At 46.4% G+C, this 19,337-nt stretch overlaps 2 protein-coding genes across 2 annotated transcripts; both read right to left on the bottom strand.

Annotated features, from left to right (window-relative positions):
• Positions 1-297: 297 nt before the first annotated feature.
• On the bottom strand, positions 298-965 carry LOC123060157 (histone H2B.4-like). Its single transcript, XM_044482734.1, has one exon. It carries the CDS (start codon positions 861-863, stop codon positions 453-455), a length of 411 nt encoding a protein of 136 aa, XP_044338669.1. The 5' UTR covers positions 864-965; the 3' UTR covers positions 298-452.
• Positions 966-7,077: 6,112 nt separating this feature from the next.
• Positions 7,078-10,831, bottom strand: LOC123060155 (inner membrane protein ALBINO3, chloroplastic). The gene is made up of 12 exons (XM_044482733.1): positions 10,387-10,831; positions 10,051-10,161; positions 9,880-9,954; positions 9,630-9,690; positions 9,275-9,348; positions 9,096-9,200; positions 8,538-8,645; positions 8,356-8,459; positions 8,094-8,243; positions 7,889-8,009; positions 7,602-7,746; positions 7,078-7,485 (listed from the first exon to the last, which is right to left on the bottom strand). The coding sequence occupies exons 1-11, from the start codon at positions 10,720-10,722 to the stop codon at positions 7,642-7,644; spliced, it is 1,350 nt and encodes a 449-aa protein (XP_044338668.1). The 5' UTR covers positions 10,723-10,831; the 3' UTR covers positions 7,078-7,485; positions 7,602-7,641.
• Between the last annotated feature and the right edge of the window lie 8,506 nt (positions 10,832-19,337).

The raw sequence follows: 19,337 nt of genomic DNA, 5'->3' as shown, positions 1-19,337 counted from the left end.
AAGGCAAAGCACTAAAACCATTAACTTCATCTCAGGCACCATCAGAGACTAATCGAGTAAAGTTCATGGCAAGAACTGAAATTCAGAATATGATCACAGGGAAACATCTCATGAAGCGAGCTTACCAAACTGAAACAGAGCACTAAACCATTCGCTGAAAACTGAAATTCAGAATTGAGACAGGGAAACATCTCTGCAAGTTCACAGTCGTCGTCCACAGAGATTTACAGAGAAAAGCGAGCTTGCACCACAGATCGAACCAAGACAAAGTAGCACGAACAGGATCATGGCAAGAACTGAAATAAGCACCGCTACTATTTCTCCAGATCATGAAATATGATCCCACACAAGACACAGCCAGCACAAGTTACAAGAGGACAAAGTCCGAGCAGGAAACTACAGGGCGACATCGATCCATCCACCAGGAAGACACACACAGGGACAGGACCGAATCAGGCGGAGGTGAACTTGGTGACGGCCTTGGTGCCCTCGGAGACGGCGTGCTTGGCGAGCTCGCCGGGGAGGACGAGGCGGACGGAGGTCTGGATCTCGCGGGACGTGATGGTGGGCTTCTTGTTGTAGCGCGCCAGCTTGGCCGACTCGCCGGCCAGCTTCTCGAAGATGTCGTTGATGAAGGAGTTCATGATGGACATGGCCTTGGAGGAGATGCCGATGTCCGGGTGCACCTGCTTCAGCACCTTGAAGATGTAGATCTTGTACGTCTCCACGCTCTTCTTGGCCTTCTTCTTGCCCTTCTTGTCCCCGCCGCCCTCCTTGGACGCCGGCACCTTCTTCTCCGCCTTGGGCTTCTTCCCCGCCGGGGTCTTCTCCACCGGCTTCTTCTCGGCTGCCTTGGGGGCCATGGATGAGGATGCGGATGGGGATGCTTGGGCGGGGAGAGGTGGTCTGTGGTGTGTGTGTGTGTGGATGCGCTTGAAGGTGGGAGGAATGGTGGACGATTGAGGGCGGGGGCGCGGTGGATTTATAGGAGGGGGAGGCGGCCTCTGATTGGTGGAGGGGTGGGTGCCGCGGATCGATAGGATATCTGCCGTCCGTCGCGGGGCGGGGTGGACGACCCAGATGCGTTTTGGCGCGGATCGCTGACGTGGCGGAAAGAAGGTGGGCGGGGAGCGAACGGGTTTCGGCCCACGCGCGCGTGTTGGAGTTTCTCCCTGGCGGGAATTTGAGTTCAATTTTTTCAGCCTTTTCTCAAAACATAAATGTTTATCAGTCGACATTTCTTTTGCAGCAAAGCACTTACAGTACTTTTTTTTTGAAAGTAACGACGCATCACTGCATAGTTCAACTTCATTAGTGAGTCGATTGCAATATATGGAGTTGATCTACTATTACATGTGGGATTCCCTCTTAATTCATGACATTATCCGTAGATTTCAAGACGTGCAAGGCGGTCGAAGAAAAAAATCGCAACTTTATTCGATCCCATGGAGCATGAACATGCTTCAAATTACAAGGTTTATCGGCTTTGTATTGAGAATCAGAACATCAGTGACCATACCAACAAGCAGCCTGGTGCTATCCCATGTTTGACCACTTTTATGCACCGTTTGGATGTTGACGTTGAGGCCCAGAATCGAATATTCGCATTTCATCTGGGAAGCACGGATGTCGTTCTTCGACGGAAAAATATTCACTGGATATGTAGGGAGGAGCCCTCACAAGAACCTTCTGGTAGTCACTACAGTCTGCAACAGGCCACCGCCAAAGACCGGAGTGGTCGCCATAATGACCAACACCTACAATGGAGCACACCAGCTCACTGCCACCTCATCGTAGAAAGCCTTGCACATGCTTGTTGGCCTAGGGGGGCGACATGGTCGGAACACGAGCACCAAAGAAAAATCACCCAATAGGGTTGCAACAAATCCTATGGAGTGATGGTCTTTGGCCTCTTGGGCACGCTGGAGTTCCCATCGCCCAATAGGTGGCCACCCGAGTCTTCCTATCGAGTGATGCAGGGGCGGTTATACACGATCTCTTACCTTGATTTATTATAAAATAGATTTTAATACTGTGATTCCAATGTTTACAGACAAATTATAAGATTCCAGTTCATACAATTTCACATTTAAAATAGTCAATATGTCGGACAAAAAACATGTTCGAAGATAACAAATGACCAACCCAAAACACTTATACTATAAATACAAAAATAAAATATCAGAGTGACCCACAATGCGACACATTAAAACTCTTGTTCTTGAACAAACAACATCTTTACCAAGCACTAAACATGAAAATCAAGCTTTGCAGCTGAATCTGTACCTGTTCGCACCAAATATATTGATGCGCGCTTTCTTATCTTGAAAGCTTGAATCTGTGACGACACAAGATCATCTATTTCCTTTCGCGTAGTCGAATGATTCTTCAAGGTGCATATTTTGTTTTGATGAACATGACAGAAGAACAAAGAAGCAAGGAGAGTACGGGAACCATGGCATGGTGAATCATTTTTCCTTATTTATTATATGAGCATTTCTTATTATTTCCTGTTTTCATTGTTCAGGCACCCGATGGAACGAGTAGACAACCCCACATGAATAGGTATACCCGCGTGATATATGAACACATTACAGATAAAAGTGAAAATAGAAATCCGTCTATACATCGTCAAATATGCAAATCTTGGCGCAGATGAACATCGCAGAATCTGCGTGCCCCCACACTTACGTTCCCAAAATCCTCACTCGCTTGGGCATTGCTAACATTGTGACGATGCCCAAAATTTGATTTGGGCAAACCCCATGTGTTGGGCACACATGTATATCACACACTCACACACACTATCAACGTAATTGTGCATAGACACCTCACAAACTTTGTATAATAGAAATCAATGAGGATGTAGTTTTTTTTCCTGGGTTTGTAAGAACGACTAATTCTTGCAAAGAGGGGGGGGGGGGGGGGGAGTTTCAGAGCATCTCCAGCAGTCTCCTTAAAAATCTCTCACATGCATTTAGGGGTTCTCGCAATATTTTTTGTGTGTGTGAAAGGTTTGCGACTACTGTAGTTTCCTTATAAACCTTTCGTTATACTTTACCTCGACATACGATCCCCACTTGTTAGTGACTAATTTATCTTCTCTTTCTCTATTGCGTCCATGCAAGACATCGCCAGAGCTCCGGGGACCTGTGGGGAGGCAGCAGGCGATGCGGTGGATGGCAGCCAGGCAGGCAGCAGCTGCAGCAGGCGATGATGTGGCATGAGTTGAAAAATTATTGAGAGAGCAGCAACTCCCCCTCTATTGAGGAAAGATGGGGTATTTTTTTCGAGAGATCCATATAGTTTTTTTTACGAATAGAGGGGGATTTTTTTTACCTAAACTCTCCCTATACGTGCATCCTTTTGGAAATAAAGAGACTGGGAGATGCTATTAACGAGGTAAGGGGAAAAAAGTGGCGACAAGAGGGTGGGAGTTGATCCGAGCAGCTGGATTTAGGGCCTGTTCGAAGACTCTCCCGCTCCCCAAGTCCGCTCCAGGAATTGGTGGAGCTGTAGCTAAAAATGACAGAGCAGGGAAAAGGAAGCTCCACATATTCTCAGATTTCATAGAGCCGGAGGACTGCCGAACAACTCCTTAATTTAAGGGAAAACTTTGTTTTTGCCACTCTAGTTTTTGCCAATTTTGCTTATGCCACTGTAGAATTTGACATCTCACTTTTGCCACTCTTTGCTTTTGACAATGCATCACAAATACCATTCCGTGGCAAAACCGACAATTTTTCATTTCACTTTCGCCACTCTTAGCTTTTGACAATATATCACAATTGCCACTCTGAAAATTTTGCTTTTGCCACTGAATGGTAAAAGTGATATATTGTCAAAAGCTAAGAGTGAAAAAAATGAAATATTAAATTCTAGAGTGACATAAACAAAATTGGCAAAAGCTGGCAAAAACAAAGTTTTCCCTTAATTTAACACTTGGGAGCTGCCCGGGGGAGCGTGCGCCCCTACCATCATTTTTATCCACCGACCGGGGTCGCCGTAGCCAGGCAGACGGTCACACAAGTGGTGCGCCCCCACCGCAGGCTTCGGGCTGAAATCATATCATAGTCACCCAACCTGGCCACTCTTTTACCCCCCGAAGCATGGGGTGACAGGCCAGCGCCACCAGGCCCGGCGAGGCACGCAGTTGGGCCGGCCCACAAGAAGCGAAGAAAGTATAGCTTTGTTCAGGATTCGATCTCGCGCCGTTGGACTCACGTACATCTTCGCTAACCACCAGAGCCACTAAATTGCCCTGACTGAAATCAGCGGCAAAAATATAAGAACGACTATGGACGCACTATGTATACCTTATCACTTAGATTTTGGGATCATTTGAGAAAAAAAAACATGAATTTCAAAAAGTTCATCGATTTGGAAAAAGGTTCATCATTTCTGAAGAAAAAAGTTCATCGATTTTCAAAAAGAGTTCACAAAATACTGAAAAAAGTTCACCGACTTTGTAAAAAGTTCATCGATTTTCAAAAAGAGTTCACAAAATACTGAAAAAAGTTCACCAACTTTGGAAAAAGTTCATCGATTTTCAAAAAGAGTTCACAAAATACCGAAAAAAGTTCACCGACTTTGGAAAAGTTCATCGATTTCGATAAAAGTTCATCGGTTTTGAAAAGAAGTTCATTTATTTTGAAAAAAGGTCGTTCAAAATTGAAAAAGGTTCATAGATTTTAAAAAAGTTCATCAATTTCAAAAAACAGTTCATTAATTTCTGAAAGAGTTCATCGATTTTGTAAAAAAGTTCGTTCATTCAATTTAGCAAAAGAAAAAACGAAAAAAGAAAAAAAGAACAAAACTATTCCAATAAAAAGGGAACAAGAAAATAACTTTTTTAAGAGAAAAGAGAAGATAGGAAGAAGAACTATGGAAACAAAACCATATGTAGTAGGTGTTCGCGTGGTTAGCGCATCGTAATCACCAGCAGGAGGTCGGTTGTTCGAACCTCAAACATCGCACAACATTTTTGCGTTCAAAAACAGAAAAAAAAAACGCAGAGGAAAGGGTATGCGCCTGTTTGCAAGAAAGGAAGGAACGGGCGCTGAAGGCGCCGTTTAGGAAATGCCCCTTTATAGGGCTACAAATCTGACCAAAATTCCTATTAGATGTACAGCACTAGTTGGGCCACGCCTGGGGCTTTTTTTTCAGCTTTTTAGATGGTTTTTTTCCTAGTTTTTTTTACTTCTCGGTTTTTTTAGCTTTTGGACCCAAACAAAATTACACGAAAAAATATGTTTTCTTTTTTTCTTCCTTTTCACGAGAGGCACGGTTTTGCTTCCGCGAGAGGCACGGTCATGCCTCCTGGAAACAAAAAAAAAAACATGTTTTTTTCTTCCGCGAGAGGCACGGCCATGTCTCTCGGAAACGAAAAATAAACGTGTTCTCTTTATTTTTCGTGAGATGCACGATTTTGCTTCTGCTTGCTTTCGCGAGAGGCATGGTCGTGCCTCTTGGAAATGAAAAAAAAATATTTTCTCTCTTTTTTTCCTTCCATGACATGGACGGTTTTGCTTCCGCGAGAGGCACGGCTGTGCCACTCGAAAACGAAAAAAATGTGTTTTTTGTTTTTTTTTTCGCAAGAGCACGGCTGTGCCTCTCGGAAATGGCTTTCTGAAAGGAGAAAAAACGTGCTCGCGGTCCGGTTTTTTCGTGAAAAAAATTCATCAAAACCTCTCAACATGGGATCTAGTTTTGAAGATCTCAATGCGAGAAATCCAACAATGAAAACTGTTCAAAATTTGGACGCACGGTTTAAAAGACAAACCATTTTTAATAAACGAATCTACGAAACAAAGGAAAAACTCACAGGTTGTGACTAGTGACCCACATGCAGCGCGCCACCTGTCGCAACCTGGGGAGATGGAAGTGATCTTGAAAGGAGTACTCCTCAATTAGTGGTTTCGTCTGATGTGCAATCGGCTTTCCTCTCGAGCATGCAAAATTCCATGTTCTTTACTTTTATTTTTGAAGCTTCCGTATTCTTTACTATATAGCCTTCGTTTGAGATTTGGGAACATGTCATGTCCCGTTGAAAACACAAACTTAAGGCCTTTCACTATGTTGCCGGTGCCATATTGGTCAAACTTCCCCAATGCCTAAAGAAAACACGAACCTAATAACAACATCATCCATGATTGAAGAAATATATTTTTATGGCACGTGCTCCACAGTGTAGGGCACCACTCTGTATAAAGGAATTGATAAACAAGTCCACTGATCCAGTTGACAGTGCCCTTCCATCTAACTTTGGAGAATTTGGCATCGAAGCATCTGCTTGCTCCGAGGCCCAGAAATTTTTTATGGCTCCGGCTGGGCTACGTAGGGCATCGGTGCCCAAAGGCTAGAAAGTGAATTTGGCATTGATTTTGGCCTACATAGTCGAGGGCCTTATACTCTTGTAGAATTTTCATCAGATTACCTGTTGCAAAACTCCAGGATACACGCACTATCTTGCCAAACGATGCACGACCTGTGTACTATACTGATCAACCAGCCAAACACTAATGAGATACAGAAATCAGAGGACGTATACCATGGTTAAATAGATTCGCCATATATATACCGACAGTCTTTCTAATCTCAAACAATGAGTTGGCAATCCCTTTTGGATCTTGATGATTCGCTCCTTATAAAACAGGAGTTCCCAGATCTAACTTGGCCCCTGATTGGCCAACTGAAATCGAAGACTCCCACACCAAGTCCCCAAGAATATATGTATCCAACACATTGCCTTCAGAAACAGCACAGCACACAGGCGCATATGATACACATCCAAATTGTCAACCACGATGGGGAGCGTGGCAGTCCTTCCCAGTGGTTGGGCGAGCAGAGCAGACGGCAGAAAAAGAGTGCAAAATCCACATGAAAAGATTGGGAGGCAGTGAGCTACAGCTGAACTCGCCAAATGTTCCTCTCCAATCCAACCAACATCAAACCTTTCTCCTCAAGTAAAAGGAAGTCGTCCAAGCAAGTGAAGTTCAACTCGCAAGAATGCCCATCGGTCGTCCTCGTCTCATCTCTTTACACTTGCGGCGACGAGACGAAATCACAGCAGTTCCATCGGACTAATTTGTACGATTCGCATACCATGTACTCCCAAGAACTACAATGTTATTATTAGGTTATTACAAGAGGGATAGAGAAAATACAGATTGTACAAAGTACGCAATTCCTGCCCGATATCCGAGCCCGCCTTACAGAACAGCACAAGAAAGTTTATGTACCTCTTCTCTACATATACTCTCCTCGGCTGGAACAGGCTTGCCTGATCCATTAACCTCGCAATCCTACCGTAACATATTGTGCTGACTGAACCCAACTATTTTCATCTTACAGCTTCCCAGCAAATACCTGCCTGTAGTAAAACTTTTGTCTATCCCCATCTGAAGATCTGGCCCCCCGTGCAGGTGACCATCAAAATTTGTATCCGAGATCATCTACAGTGGCTCACTGGTCAACTGAATTAACCTGTGATTGTAAGGATTACATGGGTAAGACGGAGATAGAGAGACAATCTGCCCACTGTAACCAGCTCCCCCTTTTCTATGTTTATAGAGCATGGGCGGCATGCTAACAGTGCTTACCAGTTTTGACAAAAATGAATTCCAATTAGGCTTTCTCACGTTACTGCACAATGCGCTTCCTCTTTGACCTCTTGCCCTTCTTTCCAGAGTAAGTAGGGAGCTTCTTGTCGTTGCCGGTAGCGAATGTTTCCTCTACAGGTCCTCCCTGTTGTCAGGTTTACATCAGTAACTGAAATTCCGTATATTTGCATGAACTGTCTACGAGGAAATCCCAGATGGCTAGCACCGCTCGCCTAGACACAGTGATCTAGCAATACGGATGAATGGAAGAAAGAAAAAAAGAGTACCTCCTCTGTAGTATCATCATCTGACTCTTCATCCTCTGATGTAGTTGAACCATTTGAATCTCCTGCACCAAGTGCTTTCACAGCTTTTCTCCTGTTCTCCTCTTCTTTTAGCTGCTTAAACCTGCTCAGAATATCGTTGATTCTTTTATTTTACAGCCCGAACATAGTACAATTAAATCAAATGTCATTTGAAGTTCAAAAGCACCTTTCTCCACCCTGGCCTGATTGAGCACCTGAACGTTTTGCTCGTCCAGCAGTTATAATTCCGCTTGCTCCCTCATTCATAGCAGGCTTTGCTCCTCCCAGTTTCCGCAACCATATCTGCTGGGCTGTACTGAGGACATTGTTTGTAAACCTACATGGAGTGTCAACACACAGGTTACAAATTTTGATCAACTGCAAAAACTGAGTGAGCATCAAAAACCATGCCTGCACACAATCATAGAATAAATAGAAGATGCACATACCAATAAATGGACAATCCTGATGGCACCGACAAAGAGAAGTAACCGATCATAAATGGAAGAAATTTCAAAATAAGTTGTGTATTCTTCTGCGATGGATCAGTACTCTGCAGCAATCAAAAGTACCAAGGTTAAACACTGGAAGCTTGTATAACGGCGCTATGGTGGATTAAAGAGGCAATCACCTGGGGTGGTTTCATGATCTCCATGGAGACAAACTGAGAAGCAACGAGTAGCACGGGCAACACAAGATAACATATCGTATCATGCCAGCCTATTGGCGGATGACCATCCTACACAATTCATTCAGAATGTTAGTATCACTTTAGCATATCTCAATCATGCAAGCATATAAAGTAGTGTATTGTCACTTTTCTACAAGAATAAGCTGAGAAAATAATATGTCACTACATCATTTAAACAAGATTGATATGCCACATGCCCAACGTTCTCAGTCATGCTGCTAAAGTACAGGTTTAAAATTAGACATAGGAAATCCTGTTGTTTCTCGCTACAATACCACCAAAGCTAATGTTGTTGGTTGAGTACAATTCAATGTGCTGCCTAAGTGGCTATGCGTAGCAACAAGCCACTGGTGTAACTTGACTACAATGTTGCAGTAACATCATATTGCTAACATCTAAGTGATGAGCATAGTCATAGAGGAAGGACATACGCAAAATCAATCCCAGAACCAACAGTAGACAGTTTCACATACATCGATAAATAAGCAATTTTATTACCACAAAAGGAAAGAGCCATGAAATGCCAGCACCACTTTGACGAGCAGCAATTGTTGTAGGGCCTCCCAAAGATGGAATCCAGAAAAATCCTTCTGTCAACAAACCCTTCATGCCAGAGAATCCACTTAGTCCAAAATACTCTTAACGAATCAAACTTCAAGAAGTAGGATCTGGCATACCTCATTTGCTACATTTGAAAGGGCTTGGTAAAGTCCAATCCAGACTGGAATTGTTGCCAAAGTTGGCAAACATCCTGGAAGAGAAAACATTGAGATCAAGACGCTGCATTATAAAAGAAAGTACAGTAAAAAGCTAACTGGTTTTGCAATTCGTGATAGCAGTAATGGCAATCAAGCAGAAAAAATAATAGAAAGTGTGATCAGCTAATATGGTTTATTGTCTTTCAAAAGTCAGTAATAACAAAAGATGTCTTTCAGAAGGCAATAATACTAAAAATATGAGATGTGCCAGAGGAGTCATTTCACAATGGGAAGTAACTTGGTTTGGGAAGGAAAGGAAAAGAAATGCAAAAACCTGCTAGAGGATTGACTCCAGCTTGCTTGTACAAACGAGCAGTCTCAAGCTGTATTCTTTCCTAATAAGAGTTATGTAGAAGCAACAGATCAGATATTAACAAAAAAAATTGTGCCTGAAAGGATAAAATCAAAACAATCTCATTAAGGAAAGCATATGTACAGTATATCACAGCATTATGCAGACATATGCCTGGAACCAAAGCATAAATGTATATCCATGATTGAAGTTCTAGCCAAACAAGACAAACCTGATTGCCTGCGTATCTCGCCTGAATTGCCTTGAGCTGTGGCTGCAAATTCTGCATCGCCATGGTTGATTCGACCTAAGAACAGATAAGCAGCACCGTTGAATTCAGTTCATAGGTAGATAATTAAGGAATGCCCATCTGGTTTAACTCAAATCAGGTTAGAACATCCACCTGCTGCTTCGTTAACGGCAATGTTGCAGCCTTCACGACAATGGTGAGCAGAATGATGGCAAATCCATAAGCGTAGGGCACATGAACTGCTGAGAGACCATCCTTCAGAATCTGTATGGCAAATTTCAGATAGCATCAGAAATCCAGCCTCCCTAAGTTAAACGAATGCTACGCTCCTAACCACTGCTAAGATCCCAGAATTCCTAAGTTCTAGTGAGTTTCAGAGTGCTTGCACCACAAGTGTCCGTCAGACACAGCAGGAACTTGCATAATCTAATGGCAGTTCTTCTGCCCACACAAAGTCGCTGGCTACGGCTCCAGCGCGTACACGCTTACCTTGAGCACGACCTCCATGGCGTCGGAGATGAACCCGAACCATCCCCCGCTCTTCTGCACGGCCGTGCCGGCGTCCTCTCCTCCTCCGGCCGCCCCGGCCGCCGAGTCGGCGGCGACGACCGCGGCGTCGGCGAGCGTGTAGAGCGCGGCCTCGGCGCGCTCGAGCGCGGCGTGGAGGCCCCCCACGGAGTCGAGCCCGTGGAGGCTCGCCCTGACCCGGCACCCCGCGGCGCGGCGGCGCAGCGAGGGGAGCGGCGGCAGCCTCGCGGCACCGGCGCCCGCGACGGCGCGCGGGAGCGAGGGGAGCAGCGAGGAGGAGAGCAGCGCCTTGGCCATCGCGGGCGGGTGGGGCTGGGCTGGGCTGGGGCCGCGGCGGGGCTAGGGTTTCATGCACGGCGCGGCGGGGAGGGGGCAGCGAGTGGTGGTGGTGGTGGAGCAGAGGAGAGGAGTGGAAGAGGAGAGGAGGCCGGTCGTTGGAGAGAGAGGTGGACGATGATGCTTTATCCTCTCCCTGCTTGTGGACTCGGCGCACCGAATGTTTCCAGTGATTTTTGGACCGGTTTGAGGGAAATTCGTTGCAAATTGTCTAATTTTCGAATGCACCGGCCAAAACGATAATCGTGGTTTTTGAGTATTTGAAACGTTTGAACTAAAAACACGACAAGTAGTATATTTCTAAAACAAGGTGAGTAGAACTTTAAAGGAGACTAAAGCCCTGTTTGTTTCGGATTCTGGGACCAGATTCAGCTTTGCCAATGAAGCCGAATTTAGAATCTGTAACAAACAACTAACTGTAATCAGCTTTGCCAGTGAAGCTGAGTCTGGATTTGGGCCATTTTTAGTGCAATTTCCTGAAGCACCTCCAAGTGTACTTCGGTGGCGAAGCTGATTCCCATAACCAGTTTCCGCACTGAAGTGTATCCACAGGTGATTAAAATCCAGGCGAAGCTGAAACAAACAGGGCCTAAGGCTGAGTATTGGGGTTCATACTGCATACCCGGAAACACGGGTATCATACTGCACGTCACCGGGTTTCCCAACCTCCACCGGCTGCTCCGACAGTAGCAAAGGGAGGGGAACTGTGGGACTTTGTGTTTCGTGGGTGTTTATGTAATCTACCAATGTCTTCATCAAGTCTTTGGCGGTCCATGACTTCGGCTTCGAAGGTGGCAATGGCAACACCAAATAAGTTTCGTCTAGATCTATCATCGAAGCCATCGTTTTCTCACCTATTGGTGTTGGATCTAGGAGGCAGTGTATCTCAGGTCATTCGGAACGGTCTCCTTCTTCAAGCTCTTTGCAGCGGTGGTGTTGCGGGCAGCCAATGACTTCAACGGCGAAAGGCCGACCCTTGAGAATGGGGGGTGATATTCCCTTGCCCATTTTTTTACAGTAGAGATGAGGTTGTGTCCTAGTTTTATTTTTTTGGGTGTCTCCCTGACACGACATATTGTTCTCCGGTGATTCATGCTTCCTCTTTTTGGCAACGACACTTTTCCCGCGGTCTTTGCGAAGCTGGCGGAAGGTTTGTTTAGGAGATCGGCTTCCGAAATTTTTGATCTACACAAGACTTCTACGATGATGGCTTTTTCTCCAGGGCGTTGGTCCAACTGGACCTTAACGCGACAATGTCCCGACCGCATGATACAACGCCAGGTTTGATGAAGCGACAACGACTACGCACATCTGGCTCTTATCATTAGAAAATTTTAATATAAAAGTAGAGCCTTATGTTTTTTGAAATGTGATGTACTCCACTTTTTATTTTAACTTGTGATATACTCGACGTATATGGCCTTTTGTATTTACTCATATAAATGTTTAATATATCTCATTTTGCTCTTCTTTGGCTCGGGTCTAACTTAAATGGCATTTTGTATAATTTTTTTCCTTAAGGCTGAGAGTGTGTTGAAAGTAATCTCATTACATTCGCAAAAGGAAAGTAATCTCATTAACGAACTATGTTAAGTAATTAAAACTCTTATTGTAAGACCTAATCCGGAGCTTTGTATGTGAAAATATATAGAGAGGAAGTAGCTCCGATAAATGTTCTTCTGAAAGGATCGATATGGTTGACTAGAGAGGGGGGTGAATAGGCAACTGACAATTTTTAGCTTTTCTTTAACAATTTAAACTTTGCATCAAAGTAGGTTGTTTAGATATGTAACTAGGTGAGCAACCTATATGATGCAACAAGGATAGGAACACAAGCAAGCAAGAGATATAACACAAATAAGCTTGCACAATTAAAGACATGAGATAACCAAGAGTGGAGCCGATGGAGACGAGGATGTGTTACCGAAATTCCTTCCCTTTGAGAGGAAGTACGTCTCCGTTGAAGCGGTGTGGAGGCACAATGCTCCCCAAGAAGCCACTAGGGCCACCGTATTCTCCTCACGCCCTCACACAATGCGAGATAACGTGATTCCACTATTGATGCCCTTGGAGGCGGCGACCGAATCTTTACAAACAAGGTTGGGGCAATCTCCACAACTCAATTGGAGGCTCCCAACGACACCACAAAGCTTCACCACAATGGACTATGGCTTCGCGGTGACCTCAACCGTCTAGGATGCTCAAACACCCAAGAGTAACAAGATCCGCAAGGGATTAGTGAAGGGAATCAAATTTCTCTTGGTGGAAGTGTGGATCGAGGCCTTCTCAACCACTCCCGAGCAAATCAACAAGTTTGATTGGCTAGGGAGTGAGATCGGCCGAAAATGGAGCTTAGAGCAACAATGAAGCTTAGGGTTGGAAGAGATAAGTCAACGGGGAAGAAGGGGACCCTTTTTATAGTGAGGGACAAAGATCCAACCGTTATCCACCTACCAGCCCGCGGCCAGCGGTACTACCGTGGGGCCGCGCGGTACTTCCGCTTGCTGCCAAGCGGTACTACCGCAAGGTCACGCGGTACAACCGTGGAGGCCCGCGGTACTACCGCTGCACCAGCAACAGCTAGGGCGGACCTGAAGCACAAGTGCTAAGGGCGGTACTTCCACAGGCGCGGTACTACCGCTCCCCCTTGCGGTACTACCGCAAGGCAGGAACCCCTAGCCTGGGAAGAGTGTGGATAAGGAAACATCCGTGCCTACTTCCGCTGAAAAACGGAAGAAGCAAAAACCCGACACAGTACTACCGCAGAGGGGCGGTACTACCGCCTGACACCTAAGCACGGTACTATCGCGGAAGGAATGCGGTACTACCGTGGTAGGCGCGGATGTAAAAAATTACATCCGCCCCTACTACCGCGGGGGAGCGGTACTAGCCTGGTGGGCCATGGTAGTGCAGCTCCAGGGGAACGGTACTACCATGGGCACCTGCGGTACTACCGCGTCGCAGCATGGTACTACCGCTCACCTGGGAGCAGTACTACCGCGAGCCAACACAGCAGCCAGAAATAAGGTGACGAGATAACAACGGAGGAAGCTCCAAGGTGCAAGGGAAAGGAGGGGACTAGGAAGAAACATGTACGTGATGATTCCACCCAAACCTTTCGGACGCGGACCCCCTCTTAATAGTACGACTTTCCTACGACTCAAATCCACCAAAAAGAAACGTAGAAAAGACGCCGTCTTCAACAGTCTTCGAGGGGCACCCAACCGTCTTGTGCCTAGTGATGAAACGTGTGGGATACTCAAGGCACACGATTAGTCCGCAAACGCATTGTCATCAATCACCAAAACACCTTAGGGATAAATATGCCCTTACAATCTCCCCCTTTTGGTGGATTGATGACAATACGGGATTTACACAAGGAAAATAATATTAAGCAAACGCAAACCCCTCCTCTCTAGAATATAGACGGGCTCCCCCTAGATGTGTGCCAACTAGATGGGTGCTTTGGACTGCACGGCACACATACTAGGATCAAAGCTCCCCCTATATTATAGAGACAAATCATATCTTGCAATAGAATGGCTAACACTAGACAAGATAGCACAAACATAAGTTAACTAAGATGGACTAGAGTGCATATGTCTTACACCATATGTAGGATAAGTCTCGAAGGCACAAACCAAACAAAGGCAAACGAGGATCAAACGACAAAGCAAACACACCAAACACGACACAACGCAAATCCCTACACTCTCTCCCCCTTTGGCATCGAGACGCCAAAAAGGCAGAGAGGACACCTACACACACGGGGTGGCTCAGGCAGAGAAGTCATCCCACTGCTCCTCGTGCCCCTCGTCAGACTCAGCGGCGGCGACAGACTCCTCGATGTCCTCCTCAGAACTAGTCCACTTGTACCCCTGCTTCGCCATCCATGCAGCCTCTGGTGTGATGACATCCTCAGAACCGCCAGAGACATCCTCTCCAAAGAGCCTCATGACCTTCTTGTCGCAGCAGCGACTCTCCTTGTCTACCATGTGAGTCATGTACTGTCCCTTTGCCTGCATGCAGAAGAGAGTCTTCATCTTGTCCTTTAACTTCTTGGCCCACGACGGCTCAGAGGAAGGTGTGGTAGACCTAGCAGCACGGTCCTCAGCAACATTCTCCGCACCAGCCTCCTCCTCACCAACAGCCCTCCTAGCAGTAGAAGCCTCAGCACGGGTAGTAGTGTTGGCCCAGTTGGGCTTGACGCGGAGACTGATGGACTCATGCCGAATCCAGTCTGGAGCAAGGAACTCATCACTAGGGTACATCTTCTCCCAAGTTGTGGAGAGTAGCAGAAATAGGTACGGTCCATAGATAGGTACCTTGCGGGTGAACACCACAAGCCGAAGCTCACACCACATGATGTGTGAGACATCAAGTGGCTGAGTCTGAGACGAACGTGCCTCCGCACACAGGAGCAACATGTCCACTAGATAGGAATGAACCTTGTCCTTGTCGCCAATGCGTGGGAACAGAGTGTTGCGAAAGATGCGATGCATGATATCTAGAAAGGAATTCAGTACCCAAGTCGACTTGCCATTGGGGAGCACCTTCTCAACAAGGAATGGCTGAAGTAAGTTCTTGTTAGCAGACTCAGAGTTGGCGTGGGGGCGAACACCAACGGGTGTGTGAAGCCTGTCATCAGGAATGTGAAGCAGATCCATGAACTCCTTCCATGTAGCAGATAGCTGACGACCGTTGGTCATCCAGGTCATCCTCCGCTCATCCCCGGGGTGAAAGTAAACTGAGGCAAAGAACTGACAAATAAGCTCGGGGTCATAGTCAAGGTGAAAGGAGATCACAGGCTCAATAGCAAACTGCTCCACCAAGTCCAGAGCTTCTCCAAAATAGTCACGAAACTTGTCCTTCCTCATGTGATTCATGTCTATCCACTTGACATCCACGAAGGTATTCTGCTTGTTCTTGATCACATCCAGATAAATGAGAGCTTGCTGCTTGGTCCAAAATAACTCAGTGCCTCTGAGGACAGCACGAGGATTCACATAGGGGTTGATCTTTTGGCGTTCGACATACTCATTGAGGGAAATTTCGTCCATGCCCTTAGCAGGTTCCTTTTGCTTGCTGGCAGTGGTCTTGACATTGCGCTTGGGGGCATTGGAGCCCTCTGGTGCTTCATCTTGGGGATTGCGCAGACGCTTGGAGCCAGTGTCACGACTGGGATTGGAACGGCGAGAGCCACCACCTGAGACACAAAGCGCAAAACACACATGACAAGCAAGAAGGATCAATGCAAAGACCACAACAAAGCAAAAGAAACATGTAGAAAGCACACAATATAATTGCCATGAGAGAGATTTGACCCCTATGGTAGAACTGCCAAGTGCTGCGGTACTAAGATTGTAGTACTGCTCCTAGTCACGGTAGTACCGTGTAAGGTCACGGTAGTACCGGGTCTGGGAGCGGTAGTAGGATCTTAGTGCCACAGCTAGCGCGGTAGTACCGCACCTGATGGGCGGTAGTACCACACGTGAGACACGGTAGTACCGCACCACGTCAGATCCGAACAACTTCAAATCTGAGAAAGCCCGCGAAACCACGGCGGTACTACGGCTGGACAAATCTATCACAGGACAACATATCAAGTATGATTCCTACGCAACATGACTCTCCTGCATCCTACCCTTGCACAGATTTGGCCTAAAATCTCAAGAACAACATGCATCTCCCCAAAAACCTAGAAGCAAGAGAACAACCAAGAAAGAGAGGGATTTGGGGAAAAACCTTGTTCCATGGCAAGGGGAAGTGGTGGGGAACGATCCCACCGGTCGGAATCCGAGGAGAGTGGCCGGAGACGGAGATCCGGCGAGGACCTCTGGCGCCGTTCTTGAGCGAGAGAGAGAGAGAGAGACGTGGGGAGAGAGACACATGAATGGGTATGGGGAGTTGGAACTCCCGTGCCCGAGTCATAACCCCCACGCCCACTCGACGACGCGGTAGTACCGTGCATCATCGCGGTAGTACCGCTCGGCGGAAGTACCGCACCTGAGCGGTAGTACCGCTCTCCGGCGTGGTAGTACTGTGCCCTCTCAATGCGGTACTACCGCGGCAAGCCGCGGTAGTACCGTGGGCTAAAAAAGTTGCGAGTTTCAAGCACACGAAAAATGGTCTTTGCATGAAAACTTCGAGGCAACACGACACCACAAGACCACGCGACACATGAAGGCAGAAAGGCAAACGACCACACGAAACAACCACGAGACACCACCTCTCCAAAGAGAGGGCGGTGGCCGGAGCCACCTATGTTTGAGTCAATTGGTATGGCACCGCGAAGAATTATCCTTGGGCCCATGACCAAAACTCGTCTTTGAAGCACAAGTACCATCAAACATGGCTAATGTGAAAGACTTGATCAATTTATGCATAATGGGGGGAAGGAGAGTTCATTGAGAGAACAACACTCCCCCTATGTCCATGCCTACATCTAAACAAGACAACAAGTTGAGTATGGTGGGGTGTGCAAGGGTTCAAGCAACATTGCTCGAATCAATGATATTTAGCTCATGCCTTAACTCGCGAAATCTTGCTTCATCCAAGGGCTTCGTGAAAATATCTGCAAGGTTATCATGAGTGTTGACATAGTTGAGCTCGATCTCTCCTCGCCTAATGTGATCCCGGATGAAGTGATACCGAATCTCAATATGCTTCGTCTTGAAGTGTTGCACCGGGTTGAGAGAGATCTTGATGGCACTTTCATTGTCACACCAAAGAGGCACTTTGTCACAAATGACACCGTAATCCTTTAAAGTTTGCCTCATCCATAAGAGTTGTGCACAACAACTACCAGCCGCCACATACTCCGCTTCGGTGGACGAGAGAGACACACAACTTTGCTTTTTGGAAGACCAACTTACCAAAGAGCAACCAAGGAATTGGCACCCTCCGGAAGTGGACTTCCTATCCACTTTGTCTCCCGCCCAATCGGAATCCGAATACCCTACAAGCTTGAAGTTTGCTCCTCTTGGGTACCATAAGCCAAAGTTTGGGGTATGAGCCAAATATCGAAAGATTCGTTTGACCGCCACATAGTGACTTTCCTTAGGTGCGGCTTGAAACCATGCACAAATTCCCACACTCAACATGATATCCGGTCTAGATGCACAAAGGTAAAGCAAGGAGCCTATCATGGAACGATATACCTTTTGATCCACCGCTTTACCATTGGGATCTATGTCAAGTTGGCACTTGGTGGGCATTGGAGTGGAAGCCGGCTTGACATCACTTAGCTTGAATCTCTTGAGCATGTTTTGAGTGTATTTGGCTTGGTTGATGAAGGTTCCTTCTCTTCTTTGCTTCACTTCGAACCCTAGAAAGAACTTCAACTCTCCCATGGAAGACATCTCGAACTTTGAGGTCATGAGAGCGACAAATTCCTCATTGAAAGCTTTGTTAGGGGAACCAAAGATAATATCATCAACATATAATTGGCACACAAACAACTCCCCTTTAACCTTCTTAGTAAAAAGAGTGGGGTCGATTAGCCCAACTTCAAAACCACGGTCTTGTAACAACTCGGTAAGGTGGTTATACCACGCACGTGGGGCTTGTTTAAGGCCATAGAGTGCCTTATCGAGTTGATACACATGATCGGGAAAGTAGGGATCCTCGAACCCGGGGGGTTGCTTGACATAAACCAATTCATTAATAGGACCATTAAGAAAAGCACTCTTCACATCCATTTGTTGTAACTTAAAGTTATGATGTGAAGCATATGCAATCAACATGCGAATGGATTCAAGACGAGCAACGGGAGCAAAGGTTTCACCGTAGTCGATACCCTCGACTTGGGAGTAGCCTTGTGCTACCAAACGAGCCTTGTTGCGAATGATAATCCCATGGGCATCTTGCTTGTTCTTAAATATCCACTTGGTTCCAATGACATTGTGGTTCCCCGTTGGTCTTGGCACCAATCTCCACACTTTGTTGCGCTCGAAGTTGTTGAGTTCTTCATGCATGGCATTGAGCCAATCCGTATCTTCGAGCGCCTCATAGACCTTGTGGGGTTCGACACAAGAGACAAGCGCGTGATGCTCACAATAGTTTGCTAATTGTCTACGAGTGCTTACCCCCTTTCTTAAGCTTCCAAGCACATTCGTCATGAGATGATCCTTGGTGGAGAGCTTGGAAGCAACCTTGGCGGCACGACGCTCCAATTCCTCCTCGGGGGTGAGACGAGGAGTGGTCACTTGATCATCTTGAGCGTCGTCTTGAGCTTGTTCTTGTCCTTGAACTTGTTCGGAGGAGAGAACTTGACCTTGGGCATCACTTGGTGTGTCAACACCATCTTGAGCATGATCTTGCCCTTGGTCTTGTTCGTGAGGATGAGGGCCTTCATGTTGTTCTTCGGAAGCATGTGGGCCTTGGGTTGGTGATGGCTCCACTTGAGTGGAGCATTGTCCTTCTCCTTCGGCCACAAGGGGTTCCTCAATGAGTAGGATAAAGCCAACACCCATTCTTCTTATGGCTTGAGGAGGAATTTCATCACCTACATCACAAGTGCCACTTTGCTCCACTTGGGAGCCGTTATTCTCATCAAACTCCACGTTACACGTCTC

This window comes from Triticum aestivum, chromosome 3A (genome assembly GCF_018294505.1).
Source record: "Triticum aestivum cultivar Chinese Spring chromosome 3A, IWGSC CS RefSeq v2.1, whole genome shotgun sequence".
NCBI classification, from domain to species: Eukaryota; Viridiplantae; Streptophyta; class Magnoliopsida; order Poales; family Poaceae; genus Triticum; species Triticum aestivum.
Note: the sequence above shows the minus strand (reverse complement) of the source record. Positions and strands in the feature narration are given on the sequence as shown.